Source organism: Equus przewalskii, chromosome 10 (genome assembly GCF_037783145.1).
Source record: "Equus przewalskii isolate Varuska chromosome 10, EquPr2, whole genome shotgun sequence".
Lineage (NCBI taxonomy): Eukaryota > Metazoa > Chordata > Mammalia > Perissodactyla > Equidae > Equus > Equus przewalskii.
The window spans coordinates 8,221,568-8,241,110 of NC_091840.1; the positions used below are offsets into that span (position 1 = coordinate 8,221,568).

General features: G+C 55.9%; 1 protein-coding gene across 3 annotated transcripts in view; it reads left to right on the forward strand.

Annotated features, from left to right (window-relative positions):
* The window catches only part of SDK2 (sidekick cell adhesion molecule 2), a 273,541-nt gene that overhangs the window by 184,104 nt on the left and 69,894 nt on the right, over positions 1–19,543 (forward strand). For all 3 annotated transcript variants that reach the window (XM_070560092.1, XM_070560093.1, XM_070560094.1), the window contains 10 exons: positions 3,975–4,086; positions 5,743–5,933; positions 6,072–6,155; positions 7,821–8,015; positions 9,256–9,372; positions 10,954–11,121; positions 12,083–12,185; positions 16,915–17,091; positions 17,449–17,585; positions 18,222–18,369. In XM_070560092.1, the coding sequence (XP_070416193.1) occupies positions 3,975–4,086; positions 5,743–5,933; positions 6,072–6,155; positions 7,821–8,015; positions 9,256–9,372; positions 10,954–11,121; positions 12,083–12,185; positions 16,915–17,091; positions 17,449–17,585; positions 18,222–18,369 (1,432 nt within the window). The remainder of the gene's footprint in view (positions 1–3,974; positions 4,087–5,742; positions 5,934–6,071; positions 6,156–7,820; positions 8,016–9,255; positions 9,373–10,953; positions 11,122–12,082; positions 12,186–16,914; positions 17,092–17,448; positions 17,586–18,221; positions 18,370–19,543) is intronic.

Sequence of the window (19,543 nt, forward strand, 5' to 3'; positions counted from 1 at the left end):
ATCCTGTGGTCTCCTTCCTTCCACTCCATGAGGAGTCCTCTGAATCCCCATCTGCCCTCAACCCTCTCAGCCTTTACCTCCCACTGCCGCCAGCTCCCCTGCTCCCCCAGCCCTGTGCATGCCGTCTCCTTCCCCCATCACTGGTCCTTCCTAGTGGCAAATCCACCAGCTTCTCTCCACCTTGGTGCTCCTTGACCACCCCAGACACAGCACTGTTGACGCCCTCCCTGGCACCCTGTGCCTGGAGATCCAGGACCTGTGCCCACACTGTCTCTCACGGTCTCCCCGTCCCCATCGCTGCGCCTTCTCCCCTGAAGTGAACAAGCCCAGCAAGCCTGGTTCTCAGCTCCTTGTCCGCCCCCCATTGCCTGGTCCCCCCCAGCTCACCATCCTCTGCCTCACATCTGCACAAACGGCTGCTCCGTCCCCCTCACCAGCCGGGGCTCCTGACTCGAGTCTCTGGGCGTCTCCTCTTGAACAGGTCCGTTCAGACATCCCCCCACCATCTCAAACTCAGCGTGTCAAAATCCAGATTCATCTCCCCGCTTGGAAACCAGGTCCTCCTGGGCGTCACTTTTCTTTGTAAAGGGGGCCCCATCTCCAGGCATTTAGTCTCCAATCCCTCTGTCTCCCTCCACCCCCAGACCATCACCAGGCCCTGTCGATTGTGTCCTCCTGTCTGTCATCCCCTCTGTGATGCCCACCGAGGTGCCCACAGGCTGACCTGTAAATCCTCGGTTAGTTGGACCCTGATCTAACCTCTCCCAGTCAAATCTGCCTTTACTCCCCCTAGCAGGGATGGAAAATGGGTTTCAACTCCTAGGCCAGCTCTGATCTACGCTTGGCACTGTACTGTGTTAAGAGGGATTCAGAGGACACATCTGGGCTCGGCCAGGAAAAGCACTGCAACCAGTTAGCGCTTTCTCCTGGAGGCGAAGGGGCGTGGGCTGGGGATGGAGCAGCATGAGGGCCAGGATCTGTCACCTCCGTGACTGTCCCCCCTCATCCCTCCGGGTGCTCCGAGGGCTGCCCCAGCACTGTGCCCACACCTTCACTCCCACAGGGCTCCCATTCTAGAACATCCTTCACTCCTTCTGGATCCTCTCAGGTCCAGTCGAGCTCCCCACCTCCTGTGAGCCCCCAGGGAGCACTTGAGGCTCGATCTCCTGAAGCACTTAACACGTGCACCCTCTCCCTCAGTCAAGAGCCCCCTGAGGGTCTGTGACTTTCCCCTCTGGGTGGCCCCTGGGTCCTTCACTTGGTCGAGGCCGGATGGGATGGGGGGTGGGGCCAAGGAGGCTCTCCCCGAGCACAGGCAGGCAGATCCCCAGGAGGGGACTGTCCTTTATTGAGCACTCCCATGTGCCAGGTGCTCACCCCCGACCCGCTTAGCCACCCCACGGGGCCCTCCTTCCCAGCGCCATCACGGGCGTCTTTAGACCTTTAAAAGTCTTAGCACCCATCTGACTTCCTCCCAGACCAGCACTCCGTGAGGACAGACCCCTGCCCGTCTTGCTTGGTGGGGAATCGCTGGCACACGCTCAGAAGAGACTTGTGGGGTCGGGGGCTGACCCCACACACCTTGGGAGGAGGTGATTTTCATCCCCATTTTGCCGCTGAGAAAAGAGACTCAGTGGAATGAAGTGCCTGGCTGGGGCAGAGCAAGGTGCTGAGAGGTCTTCCTGACCCCCAGGCCTCCTTCACTGGGTCCAGGGTCCCGGGGCATCACCGGTGCCTCCTCTCCGGTCCCACAGGCTGCCACCTGGGCCTGGGCGTGACCCCCCGGAGTCCCTGGGTGGGTGTGGGTCTCCCCCCTCCCCTCCCTTCTCCCCTCCCAAAGCCGACCAGCCAGCTGGCCGAGGTTTTGGGGTGACCCTCGTATTTTTCAACTCCGAGGGCTCTCTGTTTACCCGGCCGCACCGTGCGGCTCGCCGCCTGGGCTCTGACCGTCTGTCTCCTCCTCGTGCCCCATTAATCTGGCCCGGTACCTGAACGCCCAGCACGTGATAAACTACTTAGAGCACGCTTTTATGGATTCAGCTATATCAGCAGCTTTCAATCCGATTGCTCTTTATGGCACCTACATGAGGCTTTTATATTGTTGCAATTATTTTGCTTTATATGCTTCCTTTCTTCCTTCTTCATTTTATTTTATTTTTTACATTTTATCCCCATCCTACCTGGCTTTTTCCGGATAGGCCTGGAGCTTCCTTGTGGCCTGGAGTCGAGGCAGGAAAACCTGCCGGGGTCCCACAGGGGTGGCCCAGAGTGGCATGAGGCCGCCGTGTGCCCTCCCCATTAGGATGTCCTATTGCTGTGGCCCCAGGGCCGTGCACGTCATTCCAGCTGCTGCCTCCAGAGCCTCCTGGAAAGGGGCCAACTGGATAGATTTGTCGCGAGAGGAAAAGTCCTCGGTGGTTGTATTTTCAGGAGCTGGGGGGCAAGTGTACAGAGAATATTGGAGTTGGAGTTTCTGCCAATATTGGGCCTGTGCTGACCCACCAAGATAAGAACTGGCCACTTCTTAAAGAATTCAAAACATAGAAAAGGGAATGGTCCGGCCTCTCTTAGAAGATTTGGGCTGCTGAGTTGTTTGGTGCTAATAAAGCTGGCTCATGATAAGTTCTCTTTAATTTCAGTCACCTTCTCTGGAAGTTATCCAGCAATAGCTCCAGTTCCATGCATTCGTTCACCTAACAAATATCTGTGAGCCTGCTGTGTGCAGACATCGTTCCTGTGCTGGAGAGGTGGGGGTGAGCAAGACCATCCAGTCAGCTCAGGCTGCAGTCAGAGTCCCGCAGACGGGGGCTGAAACCCACACACTTATTTCTCACGGTCCCCGAGACTGGACGTCCCCAACCAGGCTGGCTGCAGGCCTGGTTTCTGCTTACCACTCTCTTCCCGGCTGCAGATGACCGCTGTCTCGCTGTGTCCTCACATGGCAGGGAGAGCTCGGGGGTCCCTCCCTCTTCTTGTCAGGGTGCCAGCGCTGGGGGATTAGGGCCCCAGCATCATGACCTCCTTTACTCCAGTGACCTCCTGAAAATCCCTCTCCAGATACAGTCACCTGGGGATAGGGGTTCAACGTGGGAATCTGGGGGGACACAGTTCAGTTCAAAGCAGAGACCGTTGAGCTCCCTGCCCCTGGGATGGGTGGATTTCCTAGGGCCGCTGTCACAGGTACCGCAAGCTGGTGGCTCTAGCGCCAGGAACGTCTGCTCTCCCAGTGCTGGAGGCTGGAAGGCTCGAGTTCAGGTGTCGGCGGCCCCGGCTCTCTCTGGAGGGTCAGAGAAGGCTCCTTTCCTGCCTCTTCGAGCCTCTGGTGCTGCTGTCAATCCTTGGCCTTCCTTGACTTGTGGATGCCTCACTCCAGTCTCCGCCTCTGTCTTCATGTGGCCTTCTCCTCCTGTGTGTCTGTCTCTGTGTCTAAACGTCCCTCTTCTTCTAAGGACACATCGTGTTAGATTTAGGGCCCACCCTGATGCAGTGGGACCTCATCCGAACTTGGTGACATCTGCAAAGACCCTCTTTGCAAATACGGTCACGTTCACAGCTGCCGTAGGTGGAACTTAGGGGGACAGTGTTCAGCCCAGGACAGGGAGTTTGCACCCTGGTGCAAGATGAAGAAGCCAGCCGACAAGATGCATGCAGGTCAAGAAAGGATCTGAAGGCAAAAAACAGGACCAGAGGAGGAGGACGGGCTGCATTACAGGAGGAGGGGGCAGGCCTTGAGGCCTTCAGTGGGCTCTCCCTCGACACTGCGTGGAGACCCTCAGCAGAGGAGGAGGAGAGGGGAGAGGGTCCCTGGGGCCATTGTGTGGAGGTTCGGCTCTGGGGCTGCCCAGGCGGCTGCCCCGTGGCCACCTGCCCACTCCATGAGGACGAAGGTCTCTCGGGCATCAGCCTCTCATGGGGGCCCGGCAGAGGTGGGATTTCCAAGCTCTGTCCCCTGCTAACCTCTAACCTCTCCCCAGATGTAGGGGGCCCTGCAGACCCCATCGCCCCCACCATCATCATCCCTCCCAAGAACACCAGCGTGGTGGCCGGGACCTCAGAGGTGACCCTGGAGTGTGTGGCCAACGCCAGGTGGGTAATGCTTCCCCTCTCTCCCCTTCACTCTTGGATCCCGCGGCTGCTCCCGTGGGCTCCAAGGAGACCGGTCAGGATTCAGAAAGGTCCAGAAGCCGTATCATATGAGGGCCCGTGAAAGGAGATGGAGAATTTAGCCGAGAGGAGGAACAACAGGTGGACACGCTAGCTACTGTCCCGGCTCGTTCTCTGTGGCCCGGAGGAGAGGCCAGGCCCTGGACCTGGTGGGGCAGCAGATCTGAGCCCAGGCTGTTTGGGGCCGGTGGGGGATCCAGTCCCTCCACCCCTCATGGCAGCCTAGAGGGGGCAGGTCGCCTCTACCCGCAGAGCCCTCCTCACGTGCAGGCGTGTGCCAGAGGGAAGCCGTGTGGGAGAGCGTTCACGTGGTGGTTAAGAGGATGGACTCTGCAGGAGGGTGGACATGGGGTCCGGTGCACTTGCGGTCATTCCCAGCCATGGATGACCCTCCCTTCCTCGTTTCTCCCAACAACCACCACCCAGCATAGGTGTCACTACCCCAAAGCCCAGAGAGGGTAAGCAACCTGCCCAAGGTCACCTGCTGGCTGATAGCAAGGTTGAAACGCAACAGGTGGCCCCCGAGCCCAGGCTCGCTGCCATGCCCAGACCCTGAGTCTCCTTGGCTGTAAGACGGGATGACTCAAGCACCTTTCTCACCAGTCAGCAGGCGGGTGGAAGGCTGGACCCAGCCTGACCTCACACGTCATAGATGCTCAGAAAGACGATCTGATGTGATGGCTGAGGAGTTAGACCGATGACCCTGAGGTCACCTCAGCTGCAGATTCCAGGAGAGCCTGTCCCTGTCGCAGCGTTGCTAGTACACTCCTGGGGACCCAAACTTCTCACAAGCATGGGACCGGCTGCCGGGATGCGATGGGGCAGGAAGCAGACGAGACCCGCAGTGAAAGGCCTGCCCCAGCCCACACAGCCAGTGTGGCCCGAGCCTGCTCGACCACGGAACCCCTTCTCCATGGGGTCCTCTGAACACCCCGTGGAATTAGCACACCCCACTTCAGCAGATCGGGCCCCGGGGACCCATCAGGTGCTGAACATAAGAGCTGGGCAAACCAAATCTCAGGGCCTTGGGGGTGCCGGCTCGGTGCCGGCTCGGTGACGGTGGGAAAGCGGGCCCAGCTCACATCGCCACCTTCCCCGAAGTTGGGGGGAGCAGATGGCCACCTGCCTGCCTTTGTTTCCCCATCTCCAAACCCTGGGTTTCTCCTTGTCGCCTTCCCTCACCTCCGACGCCTCCCTGTCCCCTGACTTATGTTTGGCTGGGGCTCAGCGCCCAGGGAGAGCCGAAGACAGATGCACAGGGAGGCTGCCCATGAGAGCCCTGTGCACTGCGCTGTTCCCGGGGGCCAGGTCCTGGGCCACGTGCCTCACCTGCCCTCCTGCATCCATCCCAACAACAACCCCCGGGTGGGCACAGTCGCCCCCACTGTACAGATGAGGAAACTGAGGCCCAGAGCTCTGAAGACACTTGCCCAAGGACTCACATCTAGAAAGTGGCTGGGGGTGGGCAAACCCAGGAGGCCTGGCCCCCAGGCCCACACTCCTCACTACCTCCCGCCCTGCCCCTCGGGCCTCCGGAGCTCGCTGTGGCTGAGCGCCTGCCTCCCTCGCCCCTGTCAGGCCCCTGATCAGGCTGCACATCATTTGGAGGAAGGATGGGCTGCTGCTGTCTGGTGGCATCAGTGACTACAACCGCCGGCTCACCATCCCCAACCCCACGGGCAGCGACTCCGGCTACTACGAGTGCGAGGCCGTCCTGCGCAGCAGCAGCGTCCCTTCTGTCATCCGTGGAGCCTACCTGTCTGTGCTTGGTGAGAAGGAGTGGGGCTGCTGGGACGCCACCAAGGGTGGGGGCAGCATGGTTGGGGCCTACTGAAGGGCGACCTGCACAATGGCCATATCAAAAGGAGCATGGCTCTGATCCCCTCCCCTGGTCCTTCCTCCTGCAGAACCACCTCAGTTTGTCAAGGAGCCAGAGAGACACATCACAGCAGAGATGGAGAAAGTGGTGGACATTCCCTGTCGGGCCAAAGGTAACAGGGTGGCATGGATGGAGGCGGACAAGGATCCCCAGACTTTCAGCCTCTCTTGTCCCTGTCACGGACTTTTCTAAATTCCGCCTCCTGCTCAAGGCCACATCATTGAGCAGAGTGTCGGTCTGGCTGTGTGCAGACACCCCAGGAAACAAACAGGCCAAATTGCCGTAATCTCAGGACTGGAAATCAACCCACATACCGTAACTGGAGGGTAACAAATGAACCCAAATTACCGTAATTTCAGGATAGGTGACAGACCCAAATTGCCCATAATTTGTAAGTGGTAGACTATGCCAAATTACCATAACGTCAGAACTCCTAGAACTTGGGCGCCTCTCGCCTGCCGTGTGTCTTGTAAGCTCTGCCTGGCGTCGGGGCCATTTGCTCTGTCTCTTCCACCCACGTTTGTCCTTAAGCCCCCTCGGCAGAGCGCCTGAAGAATTCCTGCTCTTCCTGCTCACCCTCCCTCCTCAGGTTCCAATGAGCCCAAAGACAGCCGGAAACGAGGGGGAATCGGGGTGCTAGGGTGCTGGGGGCGAGCGTGCACAGCGGGACGTGGTCTGCTGTTGAGCAGAGAGGCCGAACGTGCTCAGGCAGGAGGGAGAGAGCGATGGAGGTGGGATAAGACCCCCTTCTGAGACCACAGGGGGGACACAAAGGTCCATTCGCTCCTCAGCAGATGCCTGAGAGGGCTTGCCGTGTGCGATACTGTTCCCGGGGAGGAACAGAACGAACTCAACAGCCAAACCCCTGCTCTTCCGGAGCCGACATTCCCGGGGTTGGGGCGGGGGGAGGCGGGGCAGACAAACCGCTAAACAAATAAGGATACCTTATTTCATCTCATCCGAAATGCCATGGGTTGTAAGGTGCCCCATTATTTTATGTCCCACTAAGAAAGAAAAAAGACTGCCAATTAAATTATGACATGCTGTCGATCGGCAGACACACCGTGATCTCGGAGATGTTACAACATAAAGAATGTGCACCGCGGAATGGGTGAAATACGGTACCGCGGAAGGTTGGCTTGGAAAGTGCTGGAAAGGAAGGAAGAGAAGTGGGCCTGGGGGCCCGAGCAGCGGGCTGCTCTTCAGAACAGAGTGTGGGGAGCTTCTGGGGGCCTCAGACCCAGGGGGAGAAAGGGGATGGTCGGGGATACCAGCGAGAAGAGCAGGCCAGGCTGGGGTGCAGCTTGGGCACAGCTGAGGGCAAGGGGAACACCCCCCGTTAGCCTCCCTGTGAGGACAAGGGAACAGGGGCCTCCCAAGGGTCCCCGAGGACTCTAGCCCCCTGCCTGCTCCTTGATGCAGGGCTCTGTGGTCACGTGGGTGGGAGACCTACCCCCGTTGGAGGCTCCCAGAGCGCTCAAAAGGCCCTGCTAAATATTGCAGTTAAAAAATCGTTTGTCCGATCCAGTGTTTCCAAGCTAAACTAATCTTGGGATCTTTTAAACTTTCTTAAAACACCTACTATATAAGACTTTGAGAATTGTCGCTCTCAGAGCATCCTCCCCCTTTCCCAAAACCAATAAAGGCACCTCTGAGAAGGTTCTAGAGACCCAGACGCACCAGGGACGCCCTCGCAGACTGCTGGCCCCGGCCCCCACCTGAGCACCCTCAGGCCGGGAGGGAGGCCGGGAGGGCTGACCGGCCCTCGTCTCCGCAGGTGTGCCGCTGCCCTCCATCACCTGGTACAAGGACGCGGCCGCCGTGGAGGTGGAGAGGCTGAGCCGCTTCCGGCAGCGCGCCGACGGGGGCCTGCAGATCAGCGCGCTGGTGCCCGACGACACTGGCATGTTCCAGTGCTTCGCGCGAAACGCGGCTGGCGAGGCGCAGACCTCCACCTACCTGGCCGTCACCAGTGAGTGGGTCCTTCCTGTCCTGCCCTGAGTCCCTCCACCCGGGAGGCGGCTTCCTTCCACGCCAGGGGCCCCTCGAGAGCGGGGTGCTGCCGTGTGCGGGGATAGGGTCCCGGGGGACTGCCCCGCAGCAACGGGCCCTGGCCGGCTCTGCCCGCTGCTTCCAGAGCCCCGCGTCCAGCACTCCGAGCCCATGACGGGCTCCCCAGCTCTTCCAGAGACGCTGCTGTGAAACCATGGGTCCCCGCCCTGGCATTTCCACCGTCCCCGGGTCCCCTCTGGGGCGGGGCTGGAGCGACCCCATCCCAGTGGAGATGTGCTTACTTCCCCAAAGAAGACAACCAGCGCGTGATCTCAGTTCCCCCACTTGCAAACCCTCCCCGCTCTGGGAGTCTCTTCTGGGGAAACAGCAGCCGCCCTGCCCGCTCAGTGGAGCAGCGTTAGCCATCGCTGATCCCATGAGCGCCCACCCTGAAGATGGCGACGCTCTGTGCAGGGGCTGCATCCTGCTGGGCCCCTTATCTCAGCAGCAAAAGGATACATGGTCAGGGGCCTCCTCGGGCCCCTCAGGGCTCATCCCCAGGCCCCTGGGTGGCCCTCCAACAGGGCAGCCACCGGGCAGAGGAGAGCTGGGTTTGCCCCGAAGGCGACTATGGGGAGGGGCTGCCGTCTTGCCTGCAGCTCCCGATGGGGGCTGGTCTGCATTTAAACCCTGCTCCCTGGCGTCTGACCAGACGGCTCCTTGAGGGCTGGGATTAGGGAAGGGAACAGAAGCAAGAAGGCCGCCCTGACCCTGGAAGAACCCCAGCGCAGCCAGGCCAGCAGATGATCCGTGGCCGGCCCTCTAGGGAGTGGGTGATGTTCTCCTGGCCATAACTGGCTTTTCATTTAAGAAACTGGAGCCTCAGTTTCACGTTCAATGAAGGGTGGATCCCATTTACCTTGTCGTGGAGGGTGTGAGCTGCCCGTGGGCATCCTCAGTTTCCCCCAAACAGAGGCCCGAGAGTCAAGGCAGGGTTAGGGCTGGTGTCACCTGGTCCCTCCACAGGGAGCTGGTGCAGGGAGCCCTCATGGGCCCTCCGGGCTTCTTCCCAGCCTGGGCCCCACCAGGGCACCTACATCCTTCCCTGCAGAGGGACTCACACAGCAGGAGTGGCAGGGGCAAGATGAGGACCCGGCCCTCTGGCTGGGGGGGGGTCCTTCTGGGGTGTGGCTAAGAGGCCTCACTGTCTCCATTTGCAGGCATTGCCCCCAACATCACCAGGGGCCCCCTGGACAGCACGGTCATCGATGGGATGTCAGTAGTGCTGGCTTGTGAGACTTCGGGGGCACCCCGGCCGGCCATCACTTGGCAGAAAGGTAGTTGCAACTGATCTGCATTGGAGGGTGTGGCCATGTGACTGTCCAGGGCAGTTCTGAGAGCTCAGTTCTGGAGCCAGGCAGGTTGGGTTTCCTGTGTACAGTTGTGAAGGTTGTGCACTAAACAACCCAAGAGGGCATCTTTCACCCCACAGAATGTACCACGTGCCGCTCTGGCGGGGTCTTCTGAGACCTGTGACCTTGGGTGAGTTCTTTACTCAATCTGAGCCTCAGGATCCCCACCTGTAAACTGGGGACAAGAGTACACATACCTCAGGGCGGCATGGAGACTAGAGGAGAGAGTGCATGTGGAGGGCCTGCATCGTGCCTGGAAAGTGGTGAAGCCTGAGGAATGACAGCTGTTTGATGATTAATATTATGGTGGGGGTGGTTAGTGTGGGTAGAAGGCCGTCCCCCCTCCCCAGGCAGCTCGCAGGGCTCCAGACGCCTGAGCCAGCAGGGCCCGCACTATCTGCCTAGGTCCACCCAGTCTGTGTGCCTCCTCCACCCCTCTGTATCGAGAATTTGCCCTCCAGCCCACCCCACATACACGCGTCCGTGTATACGCAGTCACTCCCTCCCGCCCCCCGGCCTCTGCTCAGGTGAACCTCTCCACGGACTCACCCACCCCACCCCCGGCCCTCCCCACGACCCCTCCCTGCTTTATTTCCCTACCTTCTAGTACACAAGATAATCCACCTGTTCATTTTGCTTATTGCTTGTCCCCCTGACGACGTCAGGGGCTCCGTTTCGCCCACTGCTGTCCCCCCACAGGGCCGGGAACAGTCTAACACCCAGTAGCTGCTCAATAAACCTGTGTGGCCTGAACGTAGGCACACCCAGGGCACATGCCTGGACACGGAGATAAACACACCCACCCAGCCTGCTCACTGGTTCAACATGCCTGCACACGTGTGCAAACAGACACACTTACCCGCAGGCTGTGCCTGGAGCATCCCCTCTCTCCAGAGAGGCAGGGCTGTCCTTAAAATAGGTACAGTTGCAAAACCTGCTCTGTCAGGCTCACTCTTGCCCACGGCACAGCCTCTCTGTCTCTCCAGGTGCCAGGCCTCCCCTGTCCCACTGCAGAGTCCCACTGCTCCCACCCGTCACTGTCCTCTCTCCCTGAAGGGGACTCTGCAGAAGCACCCTGCCCGAGGACACCCGTCACCACCCTGTCAGCGCTGTCTGCCCCCTCTCCCCCGGCCCAGGCATCCACTGCCTCCGAGGCTGTGCCGGGCTCATCAGGAGACAGTCCTTGGCCTTCTCTGGTGAAGGGCAGACAGCGTGATGGGTGGAGAGACATCAGGAGACCTGGGTCAGGGCCTCCAGTTCTGTGACCCTGTGTCCTTGTGCCTGTCACCAAGTCGGAAGCCTCCCTGGGCCTCAGTCCCCACCCAGCCCTGCCGCCACCAGCCCCCGGCCCTCCTGGCATTTCTGATGGGATCTGCCTGAGACCACCTGCCCCAGAGCGGCCAGGGAGGGCTGGGATGTGTGGTCAGGACCAGAGAGATCTGAGTGCTGGGGGGCTGCCCGGGGGGCACCGGGCCGCAGCCTGAGCCTGCCCCATGTCGCCCCCAGGGGAGCGCATCTTGGCCAGCGGCTCGGTCCAGCTGCCTCGCTTCACGCTCCTGGAGTCGGGCAGCCTGCTCATCAGCCCCACGCACATCTCTGATGCTGGGACCTACACCTGCTTGGCGACCAACTCTCGGGGGGTCGACGAAGCCTCGGCCGACCTCATCGTGTGGGGTGAGTGTGCGGAGCGGGAGCGCCTTCCACGTCTGTGAGTGTGTGCTGGGCACACTCAAGCACCTGCAGAACCCCCTTTCTCACTGCCAGGACCGCCACACCCACGTGTCCATCCCCCAGGGCAGCGCTCTCTATAGAAGGCCTTGGACAAAGTGGTTCAGAGGAGAGGGACAAGGGAGGCAGACGGGTGCCGTGTAAGCGAGGCCTCGTGCTGTGCCTGGCCCAGTTGAGAGAACATAGAGATCACAGGTGGCTGTCATCAGATACTTGGGGGCAGAAATCAGCCAGTTTTTTCTGTCAAGGGCCAGGTAGTAAATATTTTAGGCTTTGTGGGCCAGACAGTCTGTGTCACAACTCAGGTGACTCTTCTGTTTCATGGAGAAAGCAGCGTAGACAATACTTAATCCAGTGGGCACGGCTGTGTTCTAATGGAAGCGTATTCACCCAGATAGGCCACCAGCCGGACTCGACCCCCAGCTGTGGTTTGCTGACCCCTGCTTTAAGGGAACTTCTCAGGCCCCTTCCGACTCCCGGCTGGTACCACTTGGGATCCACACCCAAGATGGACATACCCGTGGGCCACTCGTCAAGGCTGGGCACCAGGGGCTGCCAAGAGACGCTTTAGACCAGGAATCAGCCAAGCCTATTTTGACCCTGGCTGGACCACTAACGTGCTGGGAATGGCCCAGATCATCCTCAGATTTCTGTTCCTTCATCCCTCGCGTGGGTTTGTGGGAGCAGAAGTAAATGCGCCCTCACTGTGAGTGTGGCTTCCAGGAGTTCAAGCGCCTGGAGCCCAGTGTTCGTCTTTCCGTTCTGGGACATTCGCTGTGGTTGACCTGTGCATGAGGCAGGCTGTCTTCATCCACCCGCAGGACTCAGCCACGTGGTGGGTTCACCCGCATCTCCTGTTCCTCTGAGCCACGCCCCTTCTCACCACGTGTCTCCTGCTGTCTTTCAGCCCGGACTCGCATCACCAAGTCTCCCCAGGACCAGAGTGTCATCAAGGGCACCCAGGCCTCCATGGTGTGCGGAGTGACCCATGACCCCCGGGTGACCGTCAGGTACTCCCGCTGCCGTGGGCCCAGGGAGGCAAAGGGGAGGGGCAGCTTTAGGGCTAACTGGTAGCTGGGCGAGGGTCTATGCCAAGGAGATGAGTGTCGCCCGTGGGGCCAAGGAACACCCTGGGTGGGGGGCCCATTTACAGAGCCAGTGCAGGCCTGGGATGTGGGCACCTAGCCGGCTTGAACTGAATTGGGCAGCGTCAGAGGGGAGAGGGGAGGGGAGGGGATGTGGGAAAATGGAGGGAAGCGGGAGGGAGCAGGGAGAAAGGGAAGAGAGAAGAGAGAGGCATTTGGGTTGGTGAGGAGTCAGGGCTCCCAGGTGCTCTCATGGCTGCCAGGGACCCCCTGCTGGGGCTCCCCCAGGCCTTAGGCCCTCTGCCCACCAAGTGGACAGTCAACAGGTGTGGGAGCAGTGTTAGGGCCGGGGCGGGAGAGAGCCCTGAGGTGGCCCTCAAAGAGACACATGTGAGGGGAAAGCGCCACCCTGAGGCCACCCCGCCTCCCACCGTGGGAGCCAGGAACCTGGCAAGATACTTGGACTGGAGGGAACCAGGTCCTGCCAGCCGGGACCCCTCCTAAGCTTGGGACGAGGACACCTGGGCCAACCCCAGGGCAGGCTTCCAGAACTGAAATCAAGAGGAAATTGTCCCTTTGGGCTCTCCTCTGAGCTGCGGGATGCCGAGTAAAAATGTAACTGCTTCCTTAGAAATACGCATTCGCTGAACATTGTTTCTCTGTTTTATGGGCATCTCACCGGCCGGAAGCAACCGGCATCAAGGCTGGAAAGGGCCGGCGCCGATGCCGCCTGGAGCAATGGTCCCTTGGCTCCAGAGGCAGCGGCGTCCTGGGACGCCATCTGGTGGCCACTGGGCATGTGACAGCCTGTGGGGCCACGCCAAATGCGATCCCGGAAGCCAAGGTTGGCATACCTGGCGCTAGACTTCTAGACCAACGCCAGTCCTCAGAGAACCCACCGCGGGCCCCAGTTTGAGAAACACCTCCTTAAACGTTAGACATGGACCCGTTAGGATGGGCATCGTGTGGTGTCAGTACAGATGCAAACGCGAGCCTTGAAACCGCATAGATGTAGTTAGAACACGGTCAATACGTGATCCGGAATATGCTTATTCCTGAGTTTAATAGACTTTTGCAAAAAAGAAAATTAATAAGCCAACTGTAAAAGGTGCTCCAAGGGACCCCGCAGAGGCCCCATAGAATCCTGCTGTGGGTCTCAGCCCGGGACATAAGGAAGAGCCAGAATCCACTAACTGAAAAATTTCATGAAGATAAAAAGCTGTATTCAGCCACACTTTAAAATAAACTGGCATTTTATTTATAAAAATGTTATCTACTGATATTTGGAAAATGCTTGCACATTTACTCATCCTCTAGACAATTCTTGATGAACAAATGCATTGAGGGACCTCTTGCAATGTATCTGCAGCGCCCCCCCCAACCAGGACCCCCAGTGACGCACAAATGGGAAATCGCTGTCCCAGCTTACTTAGATCCAGACACAGTCTGAGCATCTACTACTCGCCATTATTAATATTAATCAATATATATTTTTTCTTATTGTACAGCTAATAGATATTCATTTTAGGAGGAAAACAGAAAATGCAGATAAGCCAAAAAAAAATGGAGAGGGAGAGAAAAAGGAGACAAGTAGATTTATCTGTGTTTTCCTCAATTAAAGATGATGATATATGGGCGCCATTTGAAAAAAACTAGAAACACACTATTTCTTAATCTGCTTTTCCCCTTAAAAACCTATTAGGAACCTCTTCCTCTGTCAATAAATATTTTTATATAAACTCAATTATGTGATTATTCAGTCGTCCATTGTGTGGATGTAACGTAATTTATGTTACCAATTCTGTAATGCTGGCTATTTGAATTATTTCTAGCTTTTTGCTAATTTTAGGAAATATTGCTGCAAAGATCCTTGTAACTAAGTCTTTTGACGCATCTCTGATTTCTTGAGGACTGTCTAATATTTAAAGCTGAGAGGACCCCTGAAAACCACTCATTAAAACTGTTTAAAAGCCAGCTATAGAACTGCAGATTATTTTGGAAAATTCCGACACTATCTGAGTTAAACAGACTCGTGGTTTCTTCTTCTTTTTTTTTTTTTTTCTAACTTTCTACAATGGGAATTTTCAAAAGTACACCAAAGTAGAGAGAACTGTATCATCAATCCTCATGTCCCATCTCTCAGCCTCAATAATTACCAGTATTTTGCCCATCTTGTCTCATCTGTCTCCCTCACACTTTTTTTCTAAATGCAATATTTTAAAAGCAAATCTCAAACATGTAATTTCACCCTTAAATATGTCAACGTGCATTTCTTACTGAAAAGGACTTTTCCTCAAATATGATAACCGTGCCCTGTCACACCTAACACAGTGACAATTCCTTGATTTCTCCTAACACCAGGCCGGATTCCAGTTGCCCAGATTGTCTCAAAGATGGCTTTTTACAGTTGGTTGGTTTAACTCAGGGTGCAAACAAGGTCTACTCGTTGTGTTTGTTTGGTGTGTCTCCTTCGTTTTACACAGTCCTCCACCCCTCCTTTTATTTTTTTTTGTCTTTATCTTTGTTTTGTTTTCTTGCAATTAATTTGTTGGAGAAACCAGATTCTACAGGACAGAGGTCAGCAAACTTTTTCTGTAGAGGGCCAGAGAGTAAATAAATATTTTAGGCTCTGAAGGCCATGTAGGCTTTGTCACAACTACTCAAGTCTGCGTTGGCAGTGCAAAAGCAGTCATAAACGATATGGGAGCAAGTGAGCATGTTTGTGTTCCAATAAAACTTTATTTACACAAACAAGCAGTGGGCCGCAGTTTGCCGACCCCTGCTGTGGAATATCCCACTCTGGATTTGGCTAGCTGCTTCCTCCTGGTGGTGCTCACTTGTTCTCCTATCCCAGGTATTTCTAATTAGATTCAAGTAACTGCTAATAGATTCGGGTTGGTTGTTTTGGCACAGACGTTCACACGTGCTAACATAGGCATCCATCCCACAGCACCACATCCTGGGGCAAAGCCTGCTCACACAGGTTGTTTCTCCAGCAGGAATTACTCTCTGCAACTAGACTTGCTTTTAAGGAATTCCACCCACCCCATAGTGTTGGCAAGGATGATTCTTTTCTAGATAAAGAGAGAAATTGAAGGTGATTACTTTTGGCGATTGGTAAATATGTATGAAAAAGCCTTAAAATTTAACTTGACAATTTCACTGCTGAGAATTTATCCTTGAGGAAGTGATTTAGAATGGATGAAAATATGATGCTGCAAAGATGTTCATCGCAGCATTAATTATAATATCAGAAAACAAGGAACCGGACCGGACGTCCAACATCGCAGGATTGATTATGGGGGGACTGTATTTGACGCGCCGTGCAGTTAACATAAACCATGGTGGGGAGATGCCACATTAAAAAGAATTTATGATATTTTCTTGGGTGTAAAAAATGCAGCTTTAAAATCAGGATGGATGGATATATAGCTAGATATCATTTATGTAAAAAATATGCTGTTTCGGTAAAACTATAAAATGATGGCAAGCTTCTGTTGATCACTTACCCAGTTTCAGACACGACTCAAAGGATTTTCTATGAACTCACACCCTTACAGTATCCCACCTAACGGGTGGGTAGCAATATTTCCCTCATATGACAGATGAGGAAACTGAGGCACAGCAAAGGGAAATAAACATACCCAGGATCACTAAGCTGGTAAGTGACCGAAGCGGCATTTGACCAGGCAATCTGACTCCAGGACATAGTTTCACTATGGTACCCTGCCTAGAGGGTAGAGGAGAAGAATCCGGAGGGTATATACTCAAATGTTAATCACGGTTTTCCTGTCACTGGAAAACTTGAATTTTCCTTTCCGTCTTTTTTTTTAGTTTTGTACTTGCTAGTTTTATGATTTTTTTTAAACTTAAGTTTAGACTATTATAGGCTCATTCTTCCCAGCAGTCTTAGTTCTCTAAACCCAGATAGTTGTAGGAGCGTGTGGCTCAGAGCAGTGAGTGAGTGATGGGTTATCTGCAAAGTGTCTCAGCCCCGACCCCGTTCCCTGGTGCCGGGCAACCTGGTTGACCTTCCCTCGGAGGTAGCCGCGTGGCATCCTACCCAGAGCTGGCACCTGTGTGTGTCGATGACAATAATGGTTGTATTTCCTCAAGAACAATTCCAGGGAAGATATTTCTCATTGTCAGACACGGACCTGTGTGTAATTTCTCAAGTCCCCCTTTTGTACTGACTGACCGAAGCTAAAGTGATTTTTTGGACACGAAAGTCAATTTGTCACAGTGATGCATCGATCTAATAATCCTCCTCATAAAACTAATTCCAAAATGTAGTCTATGAGGAAACTTTAATTCTCCTTCCAGCTGCAATCCTTTAACCTCCTGGGAAGAATACCTTTTGCCGGCTCTTTTGTGCTGGCTTCTTGGCCGGGGCTTCTGGCCATTAGCAGCAAGGCTTTGACCTAGACTTGAACTGAAGGTGTAAATGACCCATAATGACTTGACGAGTTAGCTCTCCTGGACGTGGACCCTGCCCGCAGGGATGAGGGACCACAGGCTGCTCAGGCCTCCACGTGCTCCCGCCCGAGACCAGCCCCCGAGGACCGCTGTGGCCCTGCCTGCCTTCGGAGCGCTCTTCTCCAGACCAACCCTGGGCCGAGCCCACCCCTTACTTATTGGCTGTTCTTCCCCTCAGGTACGTGTGGGAGAAGGATGGGGCCGCCCTCGGCATGGAGAGCAACCCCCGCATCCGCCTGGACAAAAACGGCTCCCTGCACATCTCGCAGACGTGGTCGGGGGACATCGGCACGTACACCTGCCGGGTGCTCTCAGCCGGAGGCAACGACTCTCGCAGTGCCCACCTGCGCGTCAGGTAAGGGCAGCCTGCCCAGGCCCCAGCCAAAGGAGGTGCGGGCAGCAATGAGAAGGCTCATTTTGTCAGGCCACATGTGACCTGGGCCCACCCACCTCTCAGAACACACCCAAGCATCCTCCAGGGCCCCCCCCCCCAACCTCCGCTCACTTAGGCCCCCTGTCAGGAGCAGGGGAGTCTGGGTATGGCTTTGGACAGGTGAGCCCCAAAGCCAGAGCGATGAATCTCCAGGTGGATGGCCTGAAGGCCAAGTTCTACGGCTGAGCACCAGGTATCATGGAAGCTCCGAGTCCTGGGTGCCCGCGCATCACCTGACTGTAGACCTCACGGTGGCTCCACTCCTTCTCTTTCCTGCAGACAACTGCCTCACGCTCCCGAGCACCCAGTGGCAACGCTCAGCACCACAGAGAGGCGGGCCATCAACCTGACGTGGGCCAAGCCCTTTGACGGCAACAGCCCGCTGATCCGCTATGTCCTAGAGATGTCAGAGAACAGTAAGGCTCCCCGCCTGCGCCCTCCACCGCGGCCGGGACGGTGGGGCACCGGCTGGGAGTACAGACGCGGGGAGTCAGCCAGGGCTGGGTTCCAGCTCCCCTGCCTCCTAGTTCTGTGCCTTTGAGCAAACCCTCTGGAGCCTCAGCTTCCTGGACTGTAAAAGGAGCGAGGGCATCCGCCTCCCCCAGGTCATTGTGACAATTGAACGAGATAACGCACGTGAGGTGCTAAACTCAAGGTCTGCCACGCCAGAAGCCTCCAAGACAGTGGCGGTTATTTTTCTCTATTTTTATCCTCCAAGTCCCCAAGCTGTGAACTCCAAAATTAGTAGGCGTAATTTGAATAGTGTTTTAAATACAGTTTGCCTAAAGCTCATCAACTTGAGGGAAAAAAAGAGAAAAGAGGAATGGATCTCAGTTCCTGTGAGCCCTGGCTTCTTCCGCAGGACTCCCGAACCCCTTGGGACATGTGGGCTAAGGGGACCTAGAACAATGGCATGACCGGCCTCCACTGGACCAAACAGGGGAGGCACTCCTCTGTGGTCCCAAATGAGGCTGCACCCCTGCTGGGAATGGGGAATAAGAAGCATGGCCCCCCGAGGTGCCCACCCCTGCCCCTACCCTCTGTCCCTGTAGATGCCCCCTGGACTGTCCTCCTGGCCAGCGTGGATCCCGAGGCTACCTCAGTGATGGTCAAGGGCTTGGTTCCGGCACGCTCCTACCAGTTCCGTCTATGTGCGGTCAATGACGTGGGCAAAGGACAATTCAGCAAGGACACGGAGAGGTGAGGGGAGCAGGGAATCTCCCAGGGCGGGTCTCAGTGACTCCCGCTGAGGGAGGGGTCAGAGGGGCTGCCTGCTGCCAAAACCAATATGCGGAGTGGGGCCAGCATGACCCCTCCAGGCGTCAGTCTCCGCATCTGTAGAATGGGGGTAATGGTACTCGTGGCTGCCCCACAGGGATATGTCAAGATGCAACGAGACCGTGCAAATGAAGCGCTGTGAGCAGCGCCTGGCATGGGATAACACCAGCTGAGTCTGGTGGTCCTTCTCGCTGCGAGCTGTGCAAGCTCAAAGCCTTGCCCGGTTGCGCTCTCCATCCCCACGGGCAGCCGTCGTTGTTAACTGGACGTGAAGTTCCCGAGGGATGGAGGGTCTGCACAGATCTCCATATCCAGTGCCTTACAGGATGCCTGGCTGGAGCAGGCTTTCAACAAAGCTTTTTTAAAATGATGGAAATTGAATCCAAACTGCAGGTCATCCATTTTACAACATCACACAGTAATACCCACTTGCGTAGGAGGCGAATTCTAGCCACCTCAACCCACGGAACAAGCAGCCACCGCTAGTGAGAAAGAAGACATTGAGCAAGAGGTCAGAATGAGAGCAGCACAGATTACATGCACCAAAGCTCTGCATTTTGCTCTCTATTTTTGTCCAGCTTTATTGCAATACAATTGATGTGTAACATTGTATAAGTTTAAAGTGTACAGCATGGTGATTTGACACCCTCATATATCGCAAAATGATTACCACCATAGCACCAGCTGACACCTTCACCCTGTCAGATAATTACCATTTCATTTTGGGGTGAGAACATTTAAGATCTACTCTCTTCGCAACTGTCAAGTATATACAGTCTTATTAGCTGTAATCACCATGCTGTACCTTCCATCTCCAGAACTTGTTAATCTTATAACTGGAAGTCTGTGCCCTTTGACCAATAGCTCCCCATTCCCCACTCCCTTCCCCCAGCCCTTTTAACCACCACTCTACTCTCTGTTTCTCTGAGCTTGGGTTTTTATTTACTTTTTTTTTTTTTTTTTTTTTGGTGAGGAAGATTTGCCATGGGGCCAGCTCCGTGGCCAAGCGGTTAAGTTCATGCGCTCCACTGCTGTGGCCCAGGGTTTTACCAGTTCAGATCCTGGGTATGGACCTAGCACTGCTCATCAAGCCACG